General features: G+C 42.3%; 1 protein-coding gene across 1 annotated transcript in view; it reads right to left on the bottom strand.

Annotated features, from left to right (window-relative positions):
• The window catches only part of LOC308084522 (uncharacterized protein), a gene marked incomplete at both ends in the record, with an annotated part of 32721 nt that extends 6207 nt beyond the window's left edge, over window positions 1-26514 (bottom strand). Inside the window, 9 exons of the mRNA XM_080427188.1 lie at window positions 4384-4497; window positions 4770-4889; window positions 6420-6533; window positions 10968-11108; window positions 11348-11458; window positions 15275-15415; window positions 18503-18653; window positions 20045-20181; window positions 26454-26514. Of these exons, the coding sequence (XP_080283314.1) occupies window positions 4384-4497; window positions 4770-4889; window positions 6420-6533; window positions 10968-11108; window positions 11348-11458; window positions 15275-15415; window positions 18503-18653; window positions 20045-20181; window positions 26454-26514 (1090 nt within the window). The remainder of the gene's footprint in view (window positions 1-4383; window positions 4498-4769; window positions 4890-6419; window positions 6534-10967; window positions 11109-11347; window positions 11459-15274; window positions 15416-18502; window positions 18654-20044; window positions 20182-26453) is intronic.
• Window positions 26515-27500: the final 986 nt, after the last annotated feature.

The following is a 27500-nucleotide window of genomic DNA, read 5'->3' as shown; positions in this document are numbered from 1 at the left end:
CAGGACGTGAGGGAGGTCTGTGTCGAAAGAACGGAGAAGCGACGCCACGGGCCGTTAACGAGCTAACGTTGCAGCCCCAGCCGAGCGGAGGACGAGCTCGGTTGGTCGACGGCGCTCGGGAGGGATCAATCATTCACCAACAATAAATGTGCTATTGTGTGATAATTTTTTAGACTGTTTACCAACGTTGGACTCTATAAATGAGCCACGCTGTTAAATTTGACATTGTTATCAGCTAAAAAGACTATGAATAGACTTTGTTGACAAGCTAAGCTATTTGCTACAACGCTAAACCTTGCAAAGAAGCTAATCCTTGCTACAGAACTGTTTCTTGCTACAAGCTAACCTACCTACGCTGTTCATAACAAACGCTACCAAGCTAACTGCTAAGCTAACGTGCTAAAAGCTACAATGGTGAACCGGAACCGGATGAGGTGCGTCCGCCATTTCCGGGTCAACACAGAGGTAAACAGGAAGTACATCCGCTAAATCAGTCCGCCAGACGGAACCGGAAGTACATCAGCCAAACTGTCCGGTGGAAACACCATTGACTTTTTTAGTTCCTAGTTCCGTTTTGTTCCCTTGCTAAGTGTTAAAGCCAAACGTCATCATGTCTGGTGAGGCATTAGAGGACTGTAAAAAGAGGCGTGAAGCGGCACTTGCTGCGTTTTCCAAGCGGATCAGAGCTGTTTCACACAAGTTTAAGATCTTAAGAGTGAGTGACTTACAGGCTGAACATGTTGCACTGAGGCTTGATTATGATGAGGTTATGGACACTAGTTTTACGTTCTGTGCCATGATGGAAGATTCGGATCCTACTAATTTGGCAGAGGACATAAAAGAAGTGAGGGGGAAGTTGGATGACAGTACTTCGGAGTATATTGACATTTGCAACAGGATCAGTACCGCTTTGTGGGACAAATGTGTTGTTATTGAGTTCTATGCTACCAGAGACGATGTCAAAAAGCTAATCGAACAACTCGAGAGCGAGAGTTCCCAAGAGGAAGAAGTGCCACTGAATGAGTACATAGTGATTCTTGATGCTTTGGATTGCAAGGTAGTACGCCTGGAGGAGTGTATGCAAGAGTGGAAACCCTTTGTTCATGATCAGCACATATCTGAAATGAAGAAATGTTACACAGAATATAAAGAAAGAAAAGACTTGACTTTGAGATTCTTAGCTACGAAAGTAAGCGTCGCGCCCACCACCCAACTCTGGAATGGTGGTGATGAGGACGACGGGCTGGGCGGCGGCGTCGAAGAGGAGAGAACAGTCAACGTTACCGCACTCAGCACCCAGAACTGTTCGAGGGAGTCGAAGTGATGGCTCGTAACTCTTTGACCAATTTTTTATGCTCTATGAGAGCGGAGGCCGTGAAAGTCAGGGCTCTCCAAAGTCACCCAGAGCAGCGAAGCAGAGTGGAAGTTAAAGCCACGGCTGCGTGCAATGCCGAGGTCGTCAAGTGGCTGCACTGGGACAGTATTGGTGCTGCCTGCGATCCCTTGTGCAGTGGTTGCCGGTGTGGGAAGTGCGCACCTGGAGGGAAAGAGATGTCTCTTGCTGACGAGAGGGAGCTCGAGATTGTCAGAGGGGGACTGACCTTCAAAACATGCGACACTCACAGTGACAGGTTTCACTGGGACACCAGGTACCCCTGGAAGGAGGACCCTGCTACCCTGCAGCGTTCTTGAAGTCGGAGAAGCGCCTCGAAAGGGATCCGGCTTGGAAGGAGGCCTATACGAGGCAAATACATGACATGGTCAACAGAGAGGCTGCGGTCAAGCTGTCACAGACTGTGCTGGACAATTGGAACGGAGCTATGTGGTGGGTTAACCCACTTAACAGCACCTAACCCACACTCTGTTTCCACCTCTGTAAGAATCGTCTGGGACAGTAGCCAGGAGTTTAGGGGTGTGAGCCTTAACAGTATTCTACTGAAGGGACCGGATGTCTTGAACCCCATTCGGGCGGTGCTGCTTCGTTTTAGAGAGGGACAGCACGCTGCCATTGGAGACGTGTCCAAAATGTATAACTCGGTATGGCTGAAGGACCGTGAGGTGCACGTCCACCGTTTCCTGTGGAGGGACTCTTCAACCGACAACATTGAGGATTGTGCGGGTTAACATGGGCGATAAACCAGCCGGGTGCATCGCTCAGGTGGCCATGCGTGAGAACGCCAACCTGCCACAGTTCGCCGACAAGGTGGAAGAGAGGAGCGTCATCGTAGAAAATGCTTACGTAGACTACATTTTGGTGTCCCACAACGACCCCCAGAGACTGTGTGAAATACTAGAGGGGGTCGATGCTATACTCGCAACCGGGGGGTTTTACCTCAAACCCTGGGTGCGGTCTGGCCAGAGTGGGAGGGAAGGCGTTGCGCCAACCAAGCCAGAGACTATTGTGTTGCCCAACCAACTGCGGGAGGAGGACAACAAGGCCCTGGGGGTTGGTTACCGTGTGGGAGAAGACAGTCTCTTCCTCATGGTGGCCATCAACTTTTCACAGTTAACTTTTCAGGTAGCTGGTCTGTATGACCCCATTGGTCTGGTGACGCCCCTGAAGCAAAAGGGGGTTATTCTTGTCAGAAGGGCCTTTCAGGAGATTGGGACTTTAACGAAGGACACATGGGACAGGCCGTTATCTACTGAGCTGCGCGGGAAGGCGGTTGAGCTCTTCAAAGAGTACGCACGGCTGAGTAGTGTCACTTTCCCTAGGAGTGTTACCCCGCCTGGCTGGGTGGGTAAACCCTGGGGGGTCACTTTTTCCGACGGGAGCTCTGACTCCTATGGAGCGGTGCTCTACCTGCGCTGGGTGACTATGAGTGGGGTTGAGATCCGGCTGGTGGAGTCAAAAGCTAAGTTGACTCCTCTCGACCAGAAGAGTGACGCAGTCAAAGCGGAGATCTGCGGGCCGTCTTCGCCACCCGGCTAAAGGGTTATATGCTGAAGCATGGGCGGTTGGAGGTGGAAAGGTGGTATCACTTAGTTGACAGCCAGACAGTGTTGGGAGCCATCCAGAGGGAGAGTTACGGGTTCCAGACCTTCTTCGCGAATCATGTTGGCGAGATCCAGAATACTGGGCCTGTGACCGACTAGTGGTGGGTTCCTGGGGACGTAAACGTGGCCGATCTGGTCACGAGAGGGTGTTCTCCCGAACAGCTGGACGGAGATTCCCGGTGGCAGAAAGGTCCAGAATTCCTGTCTCTACCAGTGGAGGAGTGCCCCATGAAGTCCGCTGCTGAGGTGGTGTCCGGGTCCAGGGAAAGATTGATGATTTAAAATATGCTCCTCATTGACTTACCTTGTACAGTGAAGAGGCTCTTTTAAACCTGTAACTAATAATGAAATCGATTCATCCCTAATCCTGGCTAAATTAAGCCAGGGTAGGTGTTAAAGCCAGGCTTAAGCCCTAATTCACCTTTCGTGAAATAGGTAATATCTGTACACCAAATTTGAAAAGGTACAACTCAGCCCTGTTTGACCTACAGCCATGAAACTTAGATACACACACATATATCTCTTTGACCAGTAAGCTCCGCCCTTAGATTGTCTGCAATTTTGAGCAGTTTGAAAAACACTTAAACCCAGGATGTTTGAGAAATTTGCGAGAAACTGTGTCATCTGTGTGAGCTCCTCTCTCTCTCTCTCTCTCTCTCTCTCTCTCTCTCTCTCTCTCTCTCTCTCTCTCTCTCTCTCTCTCTCTCATTCTCTCTCTCTCTCTTCATTCACTGGCCCCGTATTATTGCTGCTTGCAGCTATATCTTTCTCTTTTTTTGCTGTTGTATCCTCTGCTGTTGTTGGAGAGGATGTAGCACCTCTGTCCGACTCCTACCGCCCAACACTCCCCACTGATAGGTGCAGCCCCAGATCGTAGCAGTACGTGTGCAGCGACAAATATCATCCTCCACGTCCGGCTTCCCTTCTAGATAGATTTGAATCATTTGTGAAAAAAATTATAAATAAAATCCTTATTTATCTTGTTTTTTTTCTAAATGTGATAATCATACACATGTGCGTTTTACCAAAAATAAATGGAAGCAGAATTTGGCTGAAAATTATATTGCTGTATGTTTTTATTTGTGTAGATTGCCCCAAGCCTCCTGATTTCGTGTATAGAGGGGCGGGTGTATAGAGCCGGCGAGAGATTGCGCCTGATCCCATTGGTTCACCAATCTGTCCGTCAACCCCCGCCCCGTTAACACAACACTACGAGCGACGCCCACTGCACTCTGGTTGGTTGGGAAATGAAACACTTCCTCATACCGAGTACACCGACGCGCAGGGCCAGGCTTTTATTTTTTAGCAAAACTAAACAATAAAAGCCTGGATATCGAGGCTATTATTTGTGTAATCTCATCACTTCTTCACACTCCACCTCTTTACCTGTGCAGTTGTTGTCCTGAAGCTTGTATCCATGGTTACAGACACACTCATAGCTGCCTGGTGTGTTGACACAGCGGCCATTGGAACAGGGGTTCTGACGACATTCATCAATGTCTGGGACAACATTCAAAATGTACATGTTATAATTCCACTACAAAATAAAACATAAAATACACTGTGATGATTTAATTAACTGTGCATATGTGAACATGAATGATGATGTGTGAATCTGTAAATACTGTAGGTATATCTTTGTTTTTTATTTTGTGTGCATGTATGTGTGTGCAAATGTGTGTTTGAGTGTGTGTGCACGCGTACGTGCATTCAACATGCGTACGTACGTACGTACGTACGTACGTGCGTGCGTGCGTACATGTGTGTGTTACCTGTACAGAGTCCATTGAGCAGACCGTAGCCAGGCAGACAGGATACACATCTGTATGATCCCTCTGTGTTCTGACACTCCTGACGTGGACAACGCAGTGGGTCCTCACACTCATCTAGGTCTGACACACACACACACACACACACACACACACAAATACACACACACACACACACACACACACACACACACACACACACACACACACACACACACACACACACACACACACACACACACACACACAACATAATTATACAACAGGTAGTTCCGACCAAGCAATCTGATTGGTTGAAATGGCTATCTAGCCGTGCCTCAAACCAGCATGATAGCACGGGCCTAATCACATTAATAAATCACTCCGCACTGCAGTCCGCACCTGATTAGACCATATATGGCACAGCTGTGCTGTGACGTCACGCTGTCCCACGATAGGAAAACAAACAGATTGTGTTAAAGTAAAATTACTCCCATTTCATTAACAGTCCAGTGTATGTTATACTTTATCGTACGAAGGTATCGCACACCAAAAATAGCCGATCTACAAGTTCACAACGCGTCGCCATTGCGACGCGTTGTCAGCTTGTAGATCAGTTATTTTGGCCACGTGACACGGTCGTACGACGGAGCATATAGCCTACTGGAAGCAGTGTTGATGAGACGGTGCCTCGGAGCGCTGCTACAGGGACTATTTAATGTCTCAGTCAAATAAACTCTTCTCTTTACAGGGAAACGGAAAATAGCGAAACATTTTTATTATGAAATGCCCCACAATATGAATACATTTGGATGTGTTTTGTTGGTAACTGTTGTATAATCGCAATATTACACTCGAGGGTGTGCTTTACCTACATTATTGGCACTTCAGTGATGCTTGCGGAACTCGGCTCCGCCTCGTTCCTGACCGCATCACTGGCGTGCCAATAATGACGGTAAAGCACACCCTCTCGTGTAATATTGCTTAATTGTCTCATGGTTACACAGAGCTGTTCATCTATAGAAGAACAGAGAGGAAGAGGAAGCAGAGAGGAAGATGGAGGAAGAAAGATAGCTACAAAAGTTCACTCAACAATCTCACAACTTTTCAGATAGCAACGTGTTTCTGAGCTTGTAGATCGGCTACTTTCACTAGATGCTTTTTGCGCTTCATTCTTGGCCCTGCTTATCGCCGTCTTTCTGTCTTTCTCTATCACTTTGTCTGTCTGTCTGTCTGTCTGTCTGTCTGTCTGTCTGTCTGTCTGCCTGCCTGCCTGCCTACCTGCCTGCCTGCCTGCCTGCCTGCCTGCCTGCCTGCCTGCCTGTCTGTCTGTCTGTCTGTCTGTCTGTCTCTATCATTTTGTCTGTCTGTCTGTCTTTCTCTATCACTTTGTGTGTCTCTATCACTTTGTGTGTCTCTATCACTTTCTGTGTGTCTGTCTGTCTGTCTGTCTGTCTGTCTGTCTGTCTGTCTGTCTGTCTGATGCACCACGGTATATTTGAATAATTTGTGAAAAAAAAAATCCTTTATTTATCTCGTTTTTTTCTAAATGTGATAATCATACACACGTGCGTTTTACCAAAATTAAATGGAAGCAGAATTTGGTTGAAAATAATATTGCTGTATGTTTTTATTTGTGTAATCTCATCACTTCTTCACACTCCACCTCTTTACCTGTGCAGTTGTTGTCCTGAAGCTTGTATCCATGGTTACAGACACACTCATAGCTGCCTGGTGTGTTGTCACAGCGGCCATTGGAACAGGGGTTCTGACGACATTCATCAATGTCTGGGACAACATTCAAAATGTACATTTATTATAATTCCACTACAAAATAAAACATAAAACACACTGTGATGATTTAATGAACTGTGCATATGTGAGCATGAATGATGATGTGTGAATCTATAAATACTGTAGGTATATATGTTTTTCATTTTGTTTGCATGTATGTGTGTGCAAATGTGTGTTTGAGTGTGCACGCGTACGTGCATGCAACATGCATACGTACGTGCGTGCGTACGTGTGTGTTACCTGTACAGAGTCCATTGAGCAGACCGTAGCCAGGCAGACAGGATACACATCTGTATGATTCCTCTGTGTTCTGACACTCCTGACCTGGACAACGCAGTGGGTCCTCACACTCATCTAGGTCTGACACACACACAAACACACACACACACACACACACACACACACACACACACACACACACACACACACACACACACACACACACACACACACACACACACACACACACACACACACACACACACACACACAGTCTGTATATTGTAGTGACCCTGCAAGAGACCTGGCTGTAAATTGATTGTACCACTGATGTATCTAGCTCGTACAAGCAAACAAAAGTGTTATTATTAACTAAGGGGCCAAGGCCAAAGGGCCGTGGACCCTTAATGCATCTCTACACTTTTTCTTTCTTCCGCCGTTTTTTCTGTCACGGCCTAACCGTGCAACAACTTTTTACGAAAATCGGCAATAATATGGTAGAGGGCTATGCCAAACGGCCAAGGTATGAAACTCACAACCATTGGCCAAAGGATGGCGCTATAGCAATCACTTGAAAAATGCCAACTTTGAACAGGTACAACTCATGCCCTGTTTGACATACAGACATGAAACTTCGATACACACATGCGTCTCCTCATGCCGAACAACCATTCTGAATTATCCCACCATTTTGAATTATATGAAAAGCAGTTAAAATCAAACTCCTCCTGGGATTTTTGAGCAATCTGCACAAAACTTTTTTTACACATGAACTTTGGACCTATGCCGACAAAACGTTAGTGGCGGATTCGAAGTGAAAACATTAAGCTTTTATGAGCCAATGAATATTGAAGTTTTATTTTTTTTAAATTGTCTGCGCCTAACACATACATGCAGACTCACATTTGTTTGAAACTTTGCAGTAATGTAGAGGGTCATTCCAAATATCACTGAAATCAATCTTACTCCAATTGGCCAAAGGGGGGCGCCTTTTTTTTAAATGCTAAATTTAAACAGGCATAAGTCATGCCTAGTTTGGCCGACAGCCATGAAACTTGCTTACACAGTCATGTGCCTTGACTCATGAGGAATTAAAATATCTGCCTTACAATCTACAATCGCACAACTCTTCAGATAGCAACGTGTTTCTGAGCTTGTAGATCGGCTACTTTCACTAGTTTTGGTACAGAGGAGACATCATATTTCTCTATTGGTAAATGGTTTTGTGAACAACTGATCTTAGTGTTAGTGAAACATGGGCTCGGTTCATGGCAGAAGGCAAGAGTCTATAGTCTTCAACAGACACCATCATGCTGGATGAAGCCTTAGCTCAATCACTACTGTGACATTCTGTGAGTCCGAAGGTTGAGCGTTCGATTCGTGTCTATGGCCATGGGTTGAGGTGTCCATGAGTTCTTAACCCAGGATTGCTAGCCACAATCCCTCAGCTGTTGCGAATGCTCATTTGTTAATTACATGGCCTGCTTTGTCTCAAGTTCAATCTATTCTGTTTCTACGTCTTATTGTGCTATTGTTGCATATTGCTTTTTGGCTTTCATGCCTTGGCCCCGCTTATCGCTGCTTGCAGCCTAAAATTACGGGGCCAGGCTCAGGCAATGACTAAGGCTCCGTCATTTCTATTACAGGGCCAGGCTCTGGCACAGAGCGAGGCTCCGTTTTGTTATTGGCAGTTTTCTTCTTCTTTTTCTGCAGTTTTTTGCAGTTTTGCCTTAACCTTGCTGTAGCTTTTTACGAAACTCGGCCATATGGTAGTGTGTCATGAAACGGCGGATTTTCCATAAGTGAAAACATGAAGCTTTAAAGGTTCACCCAAACAATTACTTATTTTCTATTAATTACACACCCCATGAAGCCTTGATTTCATGGATTTATTTTAGTTTTTGTGGCATTCCTAAGACAATAATTTGATGACCGTGTGTATTTCCGGTAGGAGACACAAAAAATCTACTTTGTGTCTCCTACCGGATACATTAGCCGATAGGAGACGGGAATCAAATTATTAGCTTAGGAATGCGACAAAAACAAAAAACAATCCATGGATTCAAGGCTTCATAGGGTGTGCAATTGATAGAAAATAAGTAATTTTTTGGGTGAACTCCTCCTTTAATGAGCCAATGATTATTGCAGTTTTATGACAATTATTCTGCCCCTAATACATACATGCAGTTAAACCCAGGATTTCTGAGCTATTTGCGTGAAACTGTATCGTCTGTGTGAGCTCCTTTTTCACACTGGTTCTGGTCTGTTGGTCCAATGGCTTCTCTCTACAGCATCTGCCTTACAACCGCAAGGTTGCCAGTTCAAGCCTCACTTCATGCAGACTTCATTTAAAGTGCATTGCAAACAACATGACTGTATCAATGAATGCATGTGCAATTGTTAAAGATAACATGAAATGTTTATTTGAGAGTATGTTTTTTCAAATTATGACATACTTCATTGTGAAAATAGCCAATCTACAATCTCACAACTTTTCAGATAGCAACGTTTTGTGAGCTTGTAGATCGACTACTTTCACTAGTTTCTGTTCCGAGGAGACGTACAATTTCTCTATCGGTAGATGGTTAGGGGACCAGTGATCTAGAGTAGTTAGCAAAACAGAGGCTTGGTTCATCAGGGACGGAAAGACTTATATATATATCAACAGACACTACCAGGGGTACCATAACTCTAGCTCAATGAGAAGAAAGGCAGCCTATGAGTCCGGAGGTCACTCGATCCCTGTCCCCGACGATGTGTTGAGGTGATCATGATTTGGCATTCTTAGGCTTACGCATAATATTTCTTGAGGTTAGGGGTAGTCATAGTTTTACTGAGGTTAGGGTTAGTAAGGGTTTAAAATGCTCATGTTAATTGCATGGTTTTCTTCCATGTTTGTCTTCCATGTTTCTATGGCTTATTGTGCATATTACTTATCATTGCTTCTTTCTTTTTTCTCTCTGCATTTCCTGGCCCTGCTTATCACTGCTTGCAGCTATATTTGTATTTGTTGTTGTTGCTTAATTGAAGCCTATACTTGTAGCCTTTTTCAAAACACTTTCACTGTGTAGGTGTTTATTGTATGGGTGAGCATTTGCTTACTAGTGTTTTTGAAAAATAAAGTGCCCCCTTTGGAAAAATGAACACCCCCCTGCTGATTAGTGCCTGTAGCCGGTACTGGTCACTTGATTCGGTTGAGAGACCTTGTCCTTCATTGGAGCTACTTAGCCCTGCCCCCTTTTCTGATTGGTCGATATTTCAGAGTTTTTGCCATAGATTTTTAACAGTTTGTCGTAGCCACTTGTGACTGAGTCGCCTCATTGGTGAAGTCCTTTTCCTTAATTGGTGTTACATAACTCCACCCCCTCTTCTGATTGGTTGATATATGATAATTCCTATGTTTTGCCGTAACTTTTGAACAATTTGTAGTACAGAGTCATGAGTCGTCTCATTGGACTCGGTTGAAAATCCTTGTCCATCATTAGAGTTACTTAGCTCTGTTCCCTGTTTTGATTGGTCGATATTTACCCCCAACGTGGACAGAGGTACGAGGGCCCGGTCATTGCTGCTTACAGTTTTATATTGTTTTGTTTTTGTTTCCTTTGATTGACCCCCCCGCCCCCTTCTTCCCTTTCTTTTTTTTTCTATGGAAATATTGCCAAGTCCCGGAAAAGACACGCTGTGATTGGCCAGTACAGTCACTTTGATTGGCAGTTGTGCCGAACGCTGAAGTCAAAACATTTTTACAAGACCTGGGTGCCACACGTGCACCGTTGCTCCAATACGTACTAAACCTGGCAACAACACTGTTCAGGGGTCTGCCATAACAATAGTCACACCGGGGGCCATGTTAGGGGCCCCCGGGGGCTAAAGGGACACTATTTCTCTAATCCATACCAAACATGGCAACACCACTGGGGTCTGCCATGACAATAGTCACAGACAAAAACAACTACATTTCACACATATGGAGCGCTACAGCAGTGTCTAACATTTCAAATGGCCAGAATAGAACTCAGTGACCATTGCTCTGATCAGTGAAATATAGGACTGGATGCTTCAAATCTAGTTTTGAAAAAGGGCATAATTCATGATGTATTTTTGTAAGTTTGGTTCTCAGGGAGTGTTTTGGGTCTGGAGATGAAAGAGTTTGTGAAGCCCTACATGTGTGTTAGCACAGTTTGATGTCAGGTATAGCAGAACACTCACCGATCTCAAAGTTCTCATCTAAGTTTGTGATATTTGCTCGTCCGCAATTAATATCCTCAGGTCCTCCAGTTATCCATCCACAAACCTCCGATCCTTCATCATCGATTGTGTCATTGTGGTCGATCTCAACAATAGAAAGGCCTGCAAGAAACAAGGAAATATCAGTAAAGTAACTATCAAAACGTAAAAGCAGCCTGGTCTAGTTCCACCATGAGGCCCATTTGGAAGATAGGGGGACATTAGCTACCAACACACACACACACACACACACACACACACACACACACACACACACACACACACACACACACACACACACACACACACACACACACACACACACACACACACACACACACTAAACACTCACTGAACCTCACCAAGATAGTCCTTTCTATTTTGCTGGTCTTGTTGCCCATCTGTGTTCTGGTAGACAATGTCTTTTATTTGATCCACAATAGATTTAGGTGAAGGTCCAGTTGTATTGATTCCTGCAACCAACAGAAACCAAGATGATGTGTTGATACACATTCCATCACAGCCTTCACAATCAGAGTACTAATTACTTTTACTGGACAAGTAAAAAAAAAGGGGGGGGGGTCCATATCCCCCTTATGGTCATTCATTGTTATGCCCAGTGGGGATTTATTATCTCTGTGAGGCCAAACGTGTTAGTGGGAACCATTAGGGTCATAAAAAGTATTTAGTACAAAGAGAAATATAGATATAGACAGTTTCTGTCCTGAAATAGAGTCAACATGTGCCTGAATCTTAATAATATTGAAATTATTTATAAAAAATAGTTTATTTGTCTGTATGTTGTTTAGTTCAAGAGTTATGGTATTTTATATTATCTCCATCTCATGGTTCGGGATGGGGATAGGTGTAAGAAAGGGTTAAAATGAACCCCATGGGACATTAGTTGACCTGGGCAACAAGAAGAAATCTTAACTAGACTAAAAAAACAGTTTACTAAAATGGACCCTCTCCCCTGCCCTACTATGTGGCCGAGACTATGTTTTCGCCCATGTCCGTGTGTCCGTGTGTCATTCTGTCCGTGAGCAGCTAATCTCAGCTAATTTCTCTCAACGTGAAACTGTGCACACACACTCCCTGGATGCCAGAGCAGAACCTTTGCCCCAAATGTTTCACAGGCCTGTTATAGCGCCACCAGGAGGCCGAGTCTACAGATTTTGTCACGCCAAACATTATATCTAAAGTCATGTGATCAAGACGGATCAGATTTTTCATATTCCATCCTGATTGGCCTATATCAAGGCTAAATTTGAACTCAGTGTGAGGAGGTGCAACTGGCTACTGGTCTTTATAGTGGATGTACAAGCTATTGTTCTTATTAGATGTGTTTTATCCCTGCTTCTGGCCAGACTGAATAAATGCATCTTTGCTTTTGATATATTTCACATTTATGTTTGATTATATCACAATTTTACAATTTAATCAAAATGTATGTGAACACATTAAACCAATTAAACATTTTCAAAATGTACAGAATCATTTTTTTTGTTTCTTCTTAAGGAAAAGACAGTGGCCACACAGAAATGTGTGGTGAGGTTTAATTTGCACACCGGCCAAATGATCTTTTTGAAATGATCTAAATAAAAATGTAAAGGTGCCCTGTTACCATTAATGTTTTCATATTCATATCATGATATGAAATCAGATGATATTATTTCTAATCACCGTGGCTGCATACAGCGGGGGCAGCAGAACCAGAGGCCCCCCAACCCGCCAAAAGCACTTGTGACTTCATGTACTGCATTGTCTTTCTGCAGTCCTTACTCATATGACCTTTATAAGGCAACCAAAGCTGTTACCTTTTGACCTCAGGACGTCTTATAGGCTTCTATGCATTTATTTTACTACTAGAATCCAGGCTATAAAGGATAAGGATAATTCCTTTTAACAGGTCGTTCATGAAAGTCCTTGCGGTCTTGTTTCCAATGAGAACCTGTGAGCAATTGGGGTTAAGAGTCTTGGGACAAATTTCATATCATCGGCACATATGCTGGGATAGCCTGGAATCGAACCTGGGGCAACCAGGGCCAGCTCTGGTTCCCTAGGCGGGCTCACTAACCACTCAGCTATGGCCGCCTCTAGAGCTATGGCTCTTCTGGCCGGTTTGACTAAACTGGGCCTTTTTTCACTGGGATCTTGGGTACTGTGTTCTCCAGCTGGAGAGACGCTTGTAGTGAAACTGCTACCTTTATTTTTAGTGTTACTTCCTAGAACACATTCACTGCCATTGACATAGATCTACATCAATTCAAATCCAACCGTTCACTATTGACGTAGATCTACGTCATTTTATTTTTAAATTACCCTAGAGGGCGCCCTTCCGCAACTTATGAATGATCCCTTGACTGTGAGAGAAGGAATGGACGGATGTGACGTCATCCCAAAAAAAAAATCACTTCCGTCCACTCCTATGTTATGAGATGTAAAAAAAAAACACATCTAGCTCGAATTTCTTCTTTTTTGTGTGAAAACAAGCCATATTCAACTGCCGATTACAACAACTGTTTAAGACAGTTTAACTTATCCTGTTCTAGATGGCCTATTTGAATGTTCTAATGCATTTATGTTGTTAGGTTTTTATTTGCATATTGCTATTATGTGCTACTGAATCAACCCAGATGGCAAAGCATAGTGACGTTATGTGAAGAGGCGGAATAGAAATGTAAATTGTTTTAGACTACCTCGATGCATTGGTAACGTGTCCCACATTTTCCCACATTGTCCCACATTGTCCCACATTTTCCCACATTGTCCCACATTGTCCCACACAAACATACTCTTTGTCCCACATCTGGTGAATTGAGGTCTGGTCACATTAAAGACCAGAAGATAAAACATATCTCCACCGGACATAGACATTAAAGATCAGAAGATAAAACATATCCCCACTGGACATAGACATTAAAGACCAGAAGATAAAACATATCTCCACTGGACATAGACATTAAAGACCAGAAGATAAAACATATCTCCACTGGACATAGACATTAAAGACCAGAAGATAAAACATATCTCCACCGGACATAGACATTAAAGACCAGAAGGGAGATATCAAAAGCATTGGATACATGGGAAGGAAATGATACGTTTTCAATCTAGTAAGACAGAAAGAACGGAGTTACTGTTAGTATTCTACCGTTAGTAGAATAGAGTTACTGTTAGTATTCTACCGTTGGTAGAATAGAGTTACTGTTAGTATTCTACCATTAGTATTCTACTGTTAGTATTCTACTGTTAGTATTCTACTGTTAGTAGAATGGAGTCACTGTTAGTATTCTACCGTTAGTATTCTACTGTTAGTATTCTACTGTTAGTATAATGGAGTTACTGTTAGTATAATGGAGTTACTGTTAGTAGAATGGAGTTACTGTTAGTATTCTACCGTTAGTATTCTACTGTTAGTATTCTACTGTTAGTATAATGGTCTCACTGTTAGTATTCTTCTGTTAGTAGAATGGAGTTACTGTTAGTATTCTACCGTTAGTATTCTACTGTTAGTATTCTACTGTTAGTATAATGGAGTTACTGTTAGTATTCTACTGTTAGTAGAATGGAGTTACTGTTAGTATTCTACCGTTAGTACTCTACTGTTATTATTCTACTGTTAGTATAATGGAGTCACTGTTAGTATTCTACTGTTAGTAGAATGGAGTCACTGTTAGTATTCTACTGTTAGTATAATGGAGTCACTGTTAGTATTCTACTGTTAGTATAATGGAGTTACTGTTAGTATTCTACTGTTAGTATAATGGAGTTACTGTTAGTATTCTACTGTTAGTATTCTACCGTTTGTAAAATAGAGTTACTGTTAGTATTCTACTGTTAGTATAATGGAGTCACTGTTAGTATTCTACTGTTAGTAGAATGGAGTCACTGTTAGTATTCTACTGTTAGTATAATGGAGTCACTGTTAGTATTCTACTGTTAGTATAATGGAGTCACTGTTAGTATTCTACTGTTAGTATAATGGAGTCACTGTTAGTATTCTACTGTTAGTATAATGGAGTTACTGTTAGTATTCTACTGTTAGTAGAATGGAGTTACTGTTAGTATTCTACTGTTAGTATAATGGAGTTACTGTTAGTATTCTACTGTTAGTATTCTACCGTTTGTAAAATAGAGTTACTGTTAGTATTCTACCGTTAGTAGAATAGAGTTACTGTTAGTGTTCTACCGTTAGTAGAATGGAGTTACTGTTAGTAATCTACTGTTAGTAGAATGGAGTTACTGTTAGTAATCTACTGTTAGTAGAATGGAGTTACCGTTCTTACCGTCTGCCACGATGATGATTTCATGACGCTGATGTACAAACTGTTCTTTAGTGTCTTCCTTCATCTTTGCCATTCTCTTTTTGATCTCTGTAAATGCCAAATGCAGGTTGGTCCCAGAATCCCCTCTGCCTGGGAGGCTCCCTGGGAGGCAAATGTGTGATATAATTATAATGATAATGATTATGAATTTATTTGTAGTGCTTTTCCAAACAATGTTACAAAGTGCTTTATAGACATGTTAAAAAACTGTGGAAAACCAAGCAATAAAAACAACACATTATCAACAGCATAAACAATATACAGCAGTAGAAGTGTCAATTGAAATATGTGTTCTCAGATTTTTTTTTAAAGAAAGCACCGATTGTGCTGGCCTCAGATTCTCAGGGAGGGCGTTCCAAAGCCGAGGGGCCCGTACCGAAAAAGCCAGATCACCCCGAGTAGCGAGGTGTGTCATAGGAACGACCCATAGAGCCTTACCTGAGGATCGTAGGCTGCGCTCCGGCTTGTAGGGCTCCAGCATATCTATAACGTACTTGGGAGCCTGTCCATGCAGGGCTTTGAAAGTTAAAAGGAACATCTTAAAATCGCTTCTGAAGCTCACAGGTTACCAGTGGAGAGCAGCCAATATAGGAGTGATATAGTCACGCTTCTTAGTGATTGTTAACAGTATATATTTTTTGCTACGGCCGAAGTATAGGGAGTTGCAGTAATCTGGGCGTGAAGAAACAAAAGCATGAATGACTTGTTCAAGGTCTGCAAATGACAGAAAGGACCTACTTTTGGTCCTTAACTGAAAGTAGCAAGATTGGACATTAAAGGAGAGATTGCAATAAAAAATCACGCCCAGGTTACGGGGTGCATGAGTTACGTTGGAGGATAGTGTGCCAAGTTCTGAGTGGAAAGGTTGAGTGTTTGAGGGTCAAATACAAGTATTTCTGACTTTGCTTCATTAAGCTGGAGAACATTTTGGGACATCTCGTGCTTGATGTCGGACAGACATGACAGAAGGCGGGACATATTACCAGAGACACCGTTTTAGGGAGATTTACAGCTGTGCGTCATCAGCAAAACAGTGAGAATTAATACCATGTGTGCGGATTATGTTGCCAATAGGAAGCATATACATTTAAATAATAAGCCCAGAATTGAACCCTGGGGAACATGTTAGGGGAGCCCCAATGAGGAAGCCTCCCCAATTACCACAGAGAAATCTCTATCTGTAAGATAGGAGCGAAACCAATCGGGCGCTACCTCATTGATGCCAACCCAATTCTATCTTTTCTAAATGTTTTGATAAGAAACGCGCAGTTTAGAGATCAAAATTAGGGGATCCTATTTTAAAAAAGGTTGGACCAGGGCACTTTTCAGGCTTTTGGGAAATGAGCCTGTGGCGAGGGAGCAGTAATAATAGTCAAAATAGTGGGACCAACTGTTACTAAAATCTCCTTACAGTTTACAGTTTAGGCATTTAGCAGACACTCTTAATCCAGAGCGATTTACAGTAAGCAAGGACACAAGATAATACATCATAATACATCATAATACACATAATACATCAAATGCATAAAAATAGTAATCTAATAATAAAGTAATACATAAGTAAACCAATAATCTAATAAATAAAACTTAGATAAACCAAGAACCTATCATCAGCTTACATTGAAACTATACACATTATAGCAGGGGTGATGCAACTTTGATGATGAGAGAGGGCCACTATATTCCACACTCACTCCAGTGGGCCACATTGCATATACTGTCTCGCCGTATTTTTTTCAAGCTCAAAACACGTTGCGCTGCGATGCGTTTTGAGCTTGTAGATCTGCTATTTTTGCTATTTTTGAATTGGAATCCAGATTATTTTTTTTGCTTTTTTTAATTGGAATCCTGAGAAGTTACATTTGTATTTAATTTGAAATGCATTTAGTTATACTTATGTTGTTAACTTTATGAACTTAAATACAAATACATCGGACATAAAACAGACAATAGAATTGTAATACAAGCTACAAGCTCATAGTGCAGCACCGAGTGCCACACTATGAGCCTGTAGATCTGTTATTTATTTTTAAATCGTGAAAATGTGTGTAAAACTTTAAAAATATATTTATACAAAACTTTTTGTAACATATTTTTGTGCTGGAGGAAATCTTCACATTTGGAGATGCTTCTAAGGACTGACATGGTGGTGGTGGGCTTATTACTGATTCAACAGCTTGAAACAGTATCCTGGGATTATGCGAGTGGTCGGAAATACGTTTAGAGAAATAGACACTTTTAGATTGAGGACCGCACTGTCGATTGCTGCCCACATGATGAACCTGAAATATTACTAAAAGAAGTTATTACAATTTATTTTTTTAAATACCTGTGATTGCGTGTAAGCCGGTGGCTGAGGGACAGGATGGGAGCACGGACCAAAAATTAAGAGCTTTATGGTCTGATGGGGGGGTGGTCTAAGATATTAAGGTTATTTAGGGAGACAGTATGAGTTAGCACTAAATCAAGTGTGCGGCCCAATCGATGGGTGGGACCATTGATGTGTTGTACAAGATTAAAAGATTCATTAAGTGTAATAAAATCAGTTGCTAAAACAGAGGAGGGACAACAGACATGGATGTTACACATGCACATAAAGCTCTGCGAGGTCTGGCCCCCACTTACATTTTAGACATGCTGAAACCGTATGAACCTGTGTGCAACCTTAGATCTTCAATCAGCCTTAGATCGTCAGGCTACCTACCTACCTACCTCAGGACCTGAGGGATGCAAACTCTGTGCTCTATACCACGGCTTTATCTTAGATCACTTGCTTATTGTTTTTATTGTTTTTGTCTATTGCTGTAAGGATTTTATTGTTGTTTATCTTACCATTGGTCTTTAAGCTGAACTGCTTCAGCGTAAACACCGAAACATTATTAAGTTGAATCATTCTTGGTGTATTGTATTTTATTGCCACTGTAAAGCACTTTGTAACCATGTTTCGAAAAGCGCTTTATAAATTAAGTTTATTATAATTATCATAATGATACACATGCACATGTGCACACACACACACACACACACACACACACACACACACACACACACACACACACACACACACACACACACACACACACACACACACACACACACATACAATAAGGGTAGAAGGTTGTATTATAACTTTGTTATAAACAGACACATCAAATTCCCAATCATTTTGTTAAAATGTACTTTACTCACCTCCCACATGAAATGTGTCTAGTTTCTGCAGGACATTCTGAAGGGTTGGTTTGTTCTCAGTGTAAAAAACATTGATGTTGACAATCTCAGTTTTGATGTGATCGGAGATGATGAGGATTTCATAATTGAAGCTGATGGAGAGCGAGGAATACTGCAAAGTAATTAAAGATAATGTTTGTTAAACAGAAGACTGGTAGATTGGTATAACAGACAATACTGAAAGCATGAATTAGCTGTTAGACAATTCCCTACCTGCATCTTATAACTTAAGTAGTAGAAGGCTACTCCAAAAAGAAAAAAAATGTTGCAGCCTCTACTGGTCACTACCGTCATTGCAGGCCTATAGCTGACTCCTGCATTACCCAGAATTCCATTCGTCTTCACCGGAAGGCGGAAGCTTTTCAAAAAGCGTTCTTTTAATTGTTTTATACTATCTACGGATCGTTTCTCTTAGCCAGTGGAGCTTTAGTTACCCTGAGTTGTGCTTTCTTTTGCTGTTGTTTAACCATCTTCAAATCCTATGTCTCCACCCTCACCACCTGCCTGACTGACATTAAAACCTGGATGCAGAAACATTTCCTGAAACTCAGCTGCAATAAATCCAAAGTCCTCATTACTGGTCCAGCTGCCCTCACCCGCTCCACTCACAACTTCTCCCTGAACATTGACGGCTCCATTGTCACTCTCTCCACCAAAGTACGCAACCTTGGTGTCATCCTGTATCCCACCCCACCCTCTCCTTCCAGTCCCACATCAACCAGATTACCAAAACATCGGAGGTTTGGTTTTGGTTTCATTACCAAACTCTTGAATGTGCTGCTTCCAACAAGCATTCTCTCAATCTCTCACAGAAAAACCTGTCGGAATCCAACCAGTCAGGATTCAAACCGGCCCACTCCACTGAAACTGCACTACTTGCAGTCACAGGAGCGCTCCATCCTGCCCAGGATGACACTTCTTGCCACCCTTTTCTTTCGATTGATGCTAGTATACTATGTAGATCTTGGTCACTTGTCATGTTTTTTTCTCAACCACAAATGTTAAGAATGTGATTCAGACAGATGCTATAGGTTCATTGTTTAACCGATATCTTACGCTTCAAATGCTACAGCTTGGAATGTAAACTTTGGGTCGGACTGTGATCAAAACTCTGCAGCTGCACTTAGACACCGGCACGATGGCATTGGGGATAACACATGGCGCAGTTAGCTCTTAAAGGCAATGGCACCTGGTTGGTTTTATTAATTCATTCATTCAATGTAACGCCCAAACCACACCTAAGCATAATGTAACATCTAATAGGCATAGCGCAGGTGTTTTAGGGACAAGGATGGTGGTGCATGATAGTGACACAGCCATGGGCACGCCTCTCGCGCAAAGCTTGATGCTTAAACAGCGGGCAAGGCGGCTGGAATGGACCTAACTGCTTGAGAAGCACTCAGCTGAGTGAAGATAAATATTAATATTATTATTTTTTCACAGTCACTCATTGTCTTTGACATTGTCTCTAAGTTATAGGCAAGATTTGTTTCTTTGATTCACCTTGGTAACAAGTCTGGTAACACCTTCTTTTGCTGTTTGAAAAGTAGCTTCACCAATGCTGGATGAGAGGTCCATGGCAATGTAGATGTTGAGTGTCTCATAGTTTTGTATCACGATCTGTCTCACCTGTGAGTCGTCTGAAAAACACAAACAAACATGATTCATTTGGCAGACACAGAAATCTAGCCAAAATGAAGCTTGAGAAACACAAATAATGAGGTTTTTGGACGGTAATTCATCTGTTTATATTGATTTATTTATGGATGTTTCATTGAGAAGAATGTCTATACTTGAACATATGTTTGTCTTTATTTTCTTTTTTGTCTTTTATTTATTATCTGTCAATGGGATAAAACAAAAAACGTATTTCCATTGTGGTGTTTTGAGAGCAAATGTGAGTGTACACTGAGTGCCATATGTTGGGGGGGGTGGGGGGGTAGCAGAGGGCTGACATGTTTTCACGATTCCCGCGGGTTCTATTCATCCTCTGATTGGGATGTCAAAGTACATGCCCATACTGAAGCCAGATCTACAAGACCACAACACGTTGCGGATGTGTGACACGTTGTGGGCTTGCAGATCCACTATGTTCTGCACGCGACACATTCATCATTCAACAAAGCATAAATCAGCCAGGAGACTCAGTGTTCAGTTACACTGAGTTACCAGTGGAGTGAACAGATCGGTGCACCTGAAAACGAGTGTGAAAGTGAACTTGTATTATCCTCCAAAGGTGAGAAGATTGTTGACAAAATATAACACAACGTTCATGATATTGAACTAGGGGGGTGAAATGGAGTGCTAGGGGGGTGAAATGGAGTCTGAAGAGGTGAGTGCTAGGGGTTGAGGTGGAGTGTGAAGAGGTGAGTCCTAGGGGGTGAGGTGGAGTCTGAAGAGGTGAGTGCTAGGGGGGTGAAATGGAGTCTGAAGAGGTGAGTGCTAGGGGGTGAAATGGAGTCTGAAGAGGTGAGTGCTAGGGGGGTGAAATGGAGTGTGAAGAGGTGAGTGCTAGGGGGGTGAAATGGAGTGTGAAGAGGTGAGTGCTAGGAGGTGGGGTGGAGTCTGAAGAGGTGAGTGCTAGGGGGTGAGGTGGAGTCTGAAGAGGTGAGTGCTAGGGGGTGAGGTGGAGTCTGAAGAGGTGAGTGCTAGGGGGTGAGGTGGAGTCTGAAGAGGTGAGTGCTAGGGGGTGAGGTGGAGTCTGAAGAGGTGAGTGCTAGGGGGTGAGGTGGAGTCTGAAGAGGTGAGTGCTAGGGGGTGATGTGGAGTCTGAAGAGGTGAGTGCTAGGGGGGTGAAATGGAGTCTGAAGAGGTGAGTGCTAGGGGGTGGGGTGGAGTCTGAAGAGGTGAGTGCTAGGGGGTGAGGTGGAGTCTGAAGAGGTGAGTGCTAGGGGGTGGGGTGGAGTCTGAAGAGGTGAGTGCTAGGGGGTGAGGTGGAGTCTGAAGAGGTGAGTGCTAGGGGGTGGGGTGGAGTCTGAAGAGGTGAGTGCTAGGGGGTGAGGTGGAGTCTGAAGAGGTGAGTGCTAGGGGGTGAGGTGGAGTCTGAAGAGGTGAGTGCTAGGGGGTGGGGTGGAGTCTGAAGAGGTGAGTGCTAGGGGGTGGGGTGGAGTCTGAAGAGGTGAGTGCTAGGGGGTGGGGTGGAGTCTGAAGAGGTGAGTGCTAGGGGGTGAGGTGGAGTCTGAAAAGGTGAGTGAGAGAGTAAAGTATTACTACCCAGCTATTCTGCCCACAGAGTTAAATCTACAACTGACATAAATACATATTTACCATTCTTTGGTGGGGGTGTTGGTTCTGGAGTGTTCCTTGCAGTGACAATTATGTACACAGCCACACAGCCACCCAAAAACAGGCACACAGACACACATGCATATAGACAGACTATACACGCGCGCGCGCACACACACACACACACACACACACACACACACACACACACACACACACACACACACACACACACACACACACACACACACACACACACACACACACACACATAGGTAAAATATATAGCATTAAAATGTGCAACAGTACAGATGAAAAAAAGAACAGTAGAAAATGTTTTTAAGCAAAATGTACATTTGAAGTTACAAAAAGTTTAAACAATCGATGGAATATCAATTTAAAAGCAATAATTTGCTTAACATATATTGTATTGAATAGAATACTTTTACATGTACATAAAGTTCAAATATGATTAGCATTTCAGTGGAATAACTTTAAAAGTCCAAAAAGCTTGGTTAAACTATGGTTCCTAGGGTCTAATAGATGGTTGCTAGGGTGAAACAAATAAAGGTGTTGCTATTTCCACTCCTGCTGGCTGCAGAAGCATTTACACTCCATTCAAATGAATGAGGTTTTGGCCGGACTTTACACTTGAATTTATTTCCTTAGTAAACATTTTCATGAATACTTTATGCTTTCAATCAAGTCTTCTTTTCAATTATCATATGTGTTTAGTAAAATTATGGCCCCAAAAATGTTTTAATTAATGATAAACTAGGGTAATGCTTCTAGGGCTTCTACTGGTTCTACCGAGAGAAGACCCTCCCTCTCTGCCCTTCCAGCCAATAGCCGTTTCCAGTTTGCTTTTCGGGACCAGAAGTTCCAAGATGGTGGATTTGAATTGGCTGAAAATGTGACCTCTTATCACTATTCTGCTATAATGTTGTTCTCTTCTCTCACTCTGTGCTTCTGTTCCAGGCCGTGTAAGCACACTGCTGTTACCCTCTGTCACACAGCAGGAGGTGTTCTTGGTCAAGTTGGTTAGGGTTGTTTCTGAGAATTGCCATCAACATGTACTCACTTTTTGCTATCTGGTGTGTCTGTCTGGCCCGACGCTGTGTTGGATCTGACACTTCCAATTGAAGGATCTGCTGATCTCCAGCAGGATCTGGAGAACTTGGAGGCGCTATGAATAAATAACATCATTACAACATGCTGAGGAATAAACTGTGATTCCATTTTAATCTACAATCTAGATTCATCTGTAAAATGTTGTTCAATAAATCTAATTCAATTTCAGTACATCAATGTTATTGATGAGTTTTATTCTGTGTAAACACAGCCTTTGGATCGTTGTTCTATATTTTACATCACTTCTACCATAACTTCCATCTTTTAAATGATACAGTAAATACTACATTCCCACTGCGAGATCACAAAAATAACTATATAACTAACTTCTCCTTAACGCTATGTTACTTTAGAGCCGTTGCCCGCACAGCCTCGGTAGAACAGGCTGCGCAGCCTCTCGTCTATAGTCAAAATAAGAAATACACTTTCGCTACTCACCAAAACAAACACGGAAAAGAAAAAAATCCTTAGTCATCAGAAACATTTACCAGATCTGTAGGGGGGGGGGGCAGTGGAGTAACTAAAACATGTTTTCCTTCCGGTGAAATATTTTATTTTCTGGCCAAAAAGTGTATTTTAGACGTGAGGTGGGGGGCTCAGAGTGTTCCCACTAAGTAGAGTAGGCTTTGAAAATCTTAAAACCATCTTTGTTTTGGTGAGCAGCTCTAAAGTGTCTTTTTTATTTTTACTAGAGACGAGAGGCTGGCAGCCTGCGCCTCGGACAACCGCTCTAAAGGGGATGTGTGGACAACCGCTGTAATGTTGTTTTGTTTAGAGCAGTGGTTTTCAACCCTTTTCATATCAAGGTCCATTATTTGTTGGGCATTTGATGAGACCAGCCAAGACTTAGAATATTGTGTTATCTTTGGATAAGATTGTGTCCACAATTCCATGCTGTATTGATGTGGTTCCATTAGGAGAGATAACAGGCAAACCTTGATGAAAATAACAATGCTTTAATCAAGTAATGCAGATGTTTAACAATCATTTAACTCTTGAGAGCGTAAAATGAAACGGGTCCATTTGGTTTAATTTTACACTCAAGGGTTAAATATCTATAAGGGTCCATTTGGTTACCAAGTCTCCATCATTTATGGAGGACCACCTGGAACCCCCTCAAGGACCACCAAGCTGTGATTAATCTGATTAAAATATGTAATCGTTTGACTGCCTTAATATATATGTGTGTGTGTGTGTGTGTGTGTGTGTGTGTGTGTGTGTGTGTGTGTGTGTGTGTGTGTGTGTGTGTGTGTGTGTGTGTGTGTGAGAGTGTGAGAGTGTGTGTGTGTGTGTGTGTGTGTGTGTGTGTGTGTGTGTGTGTGTGTGTGTGTGTGTGTGTGTGTGTGTGTGTGTGTGTGTGTGTGTGTGTGTGTGTGTGTGTGTGTGTGTGAGAGAGAGATGGTGGTTAAGTGCCCAGTGAATTGACTGTCCTATGTAAATAAATAAATGATTACCATCCAATAGTCCGGAAGTCTCTGGAGCATCTGCAAAGAGAGAGAGAGAGAGAGAGAGAGAGAGAGAGAGAGAGAGAGAGAGAGAGAGAGAGAGAGAGAGAGAGAGAGAGAGAGAGAGAGAAAGAAAGAATGTCAGCAGGACTTTATTAGTATTAGTATTTATTTATTATTAGCATCAATGTTTCTATCTACGTTTTTTAGACAAGCAGGTTTCATGTAAGGTTAACTCAACCTCCAGTTCTGTAGAATTCAAAGGGGAATATCACTCATTTTCAACATTGAACTACAGTATGTCTTTAATACACCTTAGAGCTGTTGTGTGGAAATAAGAAAAAAGCCTTCTGTGTTGCCTAGAACTGGAGTATTGATTGAGGTCATGTGATCAGTGACATACGCAGGGTGTACTTTTGGCTCCGCCCCCTCAGCCAAAAGTACACCCTGCGTAAAAATGATGCTACACCGGCGCGTTTCACCATTTTTGCGCTCCTTTAGCAGCCGCTGCTTCTACATTTCGGCACTTTTCGGGGATATTTCTTCTTATGTCTTCTTTCACTTTCTCCACACCTTTAGGTGCACCCCCAACATGCATCGATGGGTTGTCGAACAGTTTAAACCAGGTTGTTTTTGTCAGCATGCACTAAATTAACATGGACGCTATAGTTCCTTATTGAGACCACAGCTCCATGTTAAAAGCCCATGCGCGTTACCGACTAGGAGCGTTTCTGCATGTTAAAGGGTAAGACCACTTTGGTAGAGGTTTGGGTTGTGTAGTTACCTTGCCATGATGTAACTCCAAAGGTGGGCAAGAAATCAAACATAATTGCTCCATTGATTAGAAATTGATAATTCAAAAAATGCTCCTCATTGACTTACATTGTACAGTATAACAGCTCTCAAAGTCACTCTTTTAGCACATAAATGAACCCAAACATAACTGATTCAGGCAATATAGAGCATCACCAAACCCAGTACTGTTTTTTTTTTTTATAAAAATGTTAACTTCCTGTTGATTTTACTATTTGAAGATCTGGATCCGGATCCGCGGATCCAGTCCAGGTTTTCTACTTATTAAAAATGGCAAAATCAACAGGAAGTTGACATTTTTATTTAAAAAAAAACAGTACTGGGTTTGATGATGTTCTTTATTCTCTGAATCAACTTAGTTTGCGTTCGTTTATGTGCTAAAAGAGTGACTTTGAGAGCTGTTTCACCGTACAATGTAAGTCAATGAGGAGCATATTTTGAATTATCAATTTCTAATCAATGGAGCAATTATTTTTTTATTTCTTGCCCACCTTTGGAGTTACATCATGGCAAGGTAACTACACAACACAAACCTTTACCAAAGTGGTCTTGCCCTTTAAATGCAACACAGGCTGGCATAGAATCTTGGTTCAAAAAGTTGTTTCAATACATCCATTCATTTTTCCAGACCGTTGGAACTACAGATATCTGTGGGATACCGCGACTACCTTTACATTTTTCATACGATGTTCAAAAGATAAGAATTGGACAATGATGATACATGGTTCGATCGTGTGTGTGCGTGTGTGTGCGTGCGTGTGCGTGTGCGTGTGTGTGTGTGTGTGTGTGTGTGTGTGTGTGTGTGTTAGGGGTGTGCCGATACACTAATTTCACCAAACGATACGATACGATATTTGGCTCACAACTTCGATACGATTTCGATACGATACGATACGCACTTTTTTATTATGAAAATATATGGGGGAGAGAAAATGCAAACAAATAATTCTGTTTTTGCATTATTCAGACGCAAACTTGTAGCTTTTCAGCTACAATAGCCGTTTTGAATCCAAATAGGGCAATAGTATGACACCTGACCCGAAAAAAATAAAACATGTTTTCACCTCGGGGCAGTTTTAAAGCCTGGTTATTATTATTGTAAAAAAAAAAAAAAAAAATCCAAAACGATACATATTGTCACGAAAACGTATCGCGATATATCGCGGGACGATATATCGGCACACCCCTAGTGTGTGTGTGTGCGTGTGTGCGTGTGTGCGTGCGTGCGTGCGTGCGTGCGTGCGTGCGTGCGTGCGTGCGTGCGTGCGTGCGTGCGTGCATTTCATGATGGGAAGTACATTGTACACGCTGAGTCTTCCTCTGGACCAGCCTCCTCTCTGCTACTGAGACATAATGCATGATTACTGTTTCTCCAAACGCTCGACAGAAATAAAGATGAAAAAAATGTTTTTTTATTTTATTTGTATAAGTTGGTTGACTCTAAATGGTGATTTAATTTAGGCTTAGGCCTGATAGGGCCATCGTAAGGGCCATTCACACCAAGCACTATAATAACTATATCGATTGTATAGAGAGTGCCAAAAATCCTGAAGGGGGCGTCAACAAGTGTCTTTTGGTAGCTGCGGACATCTTTGAGGGGTAAAAACCAGGTTGACTTAACATTGCCCAATGCCACGCCCAATGCCTCGCCCCCGCAGGCTGATTTGCCCCTTCTGCTGGTGACGACACGTTGGCACGCTTAATATCGTGCACCATTGTCTTTGTTATAGTTGCGATGCAGACTCTGCCATCCACAAGTTGGAAAGAGTTGTAACGATTTTTAACAATTGCATATATTTATATATATATATAGTTATAGTGCTTGGTGTGAACGGCCCTTTACTGTTGATTCCCATTCCAATTGTTTTCATTGCAGTCACTAAACACAATCATATTCTGAAAACGATTATTATTATTATATAATTATTGTAGCATTCTTGTGTCTACAACAATACTAACAAATGTGTCAAATCATGCTGGGATGACATGAGTCATCAGGTTTTGTACAAACCTGTGGAGCCAGCTGAGTGCAGCTCGCACAGCAAAAGGGGACATACTAAATACTATGTATTCAAAAATAGTTCAAAGATTCAACCTTTTCACTTATATCATTTGTAAAATTACATTGAAACAAATGCAACATAAAAGTATGTTGGCAAGCAGTCATCCAGACTCCAGAGAGGGAGGTGTTGGTCAAGGCAAGAACGTTTCCACAAATCTTAAGAGTGAAACATTCCATATATTATAGAAAGTGACCACGCAGTACATGCTATTGACTTACTTTACTAGCCTGACACTCAGCCTGAATTTTCATTTAGTTTCACTGCTTTATGGCTTAATTATTG

This window comes from Gymnoscopelus braueri, assembly GCF_963280865.1.
Source record: "Gymnoscopelus braueri genome assembly, chromosome: 4".
Classification (NCBI taxonomy): Eukaryota; Metazoa; Chordata; class Actinopteri; order Myctophiformes; family Myctophidae; genus Gymnoscopelus; species Gymnoscopelus braueri.
This window is presented reverse-complemented; position numbering and strand designations above follow the sequence as displayed.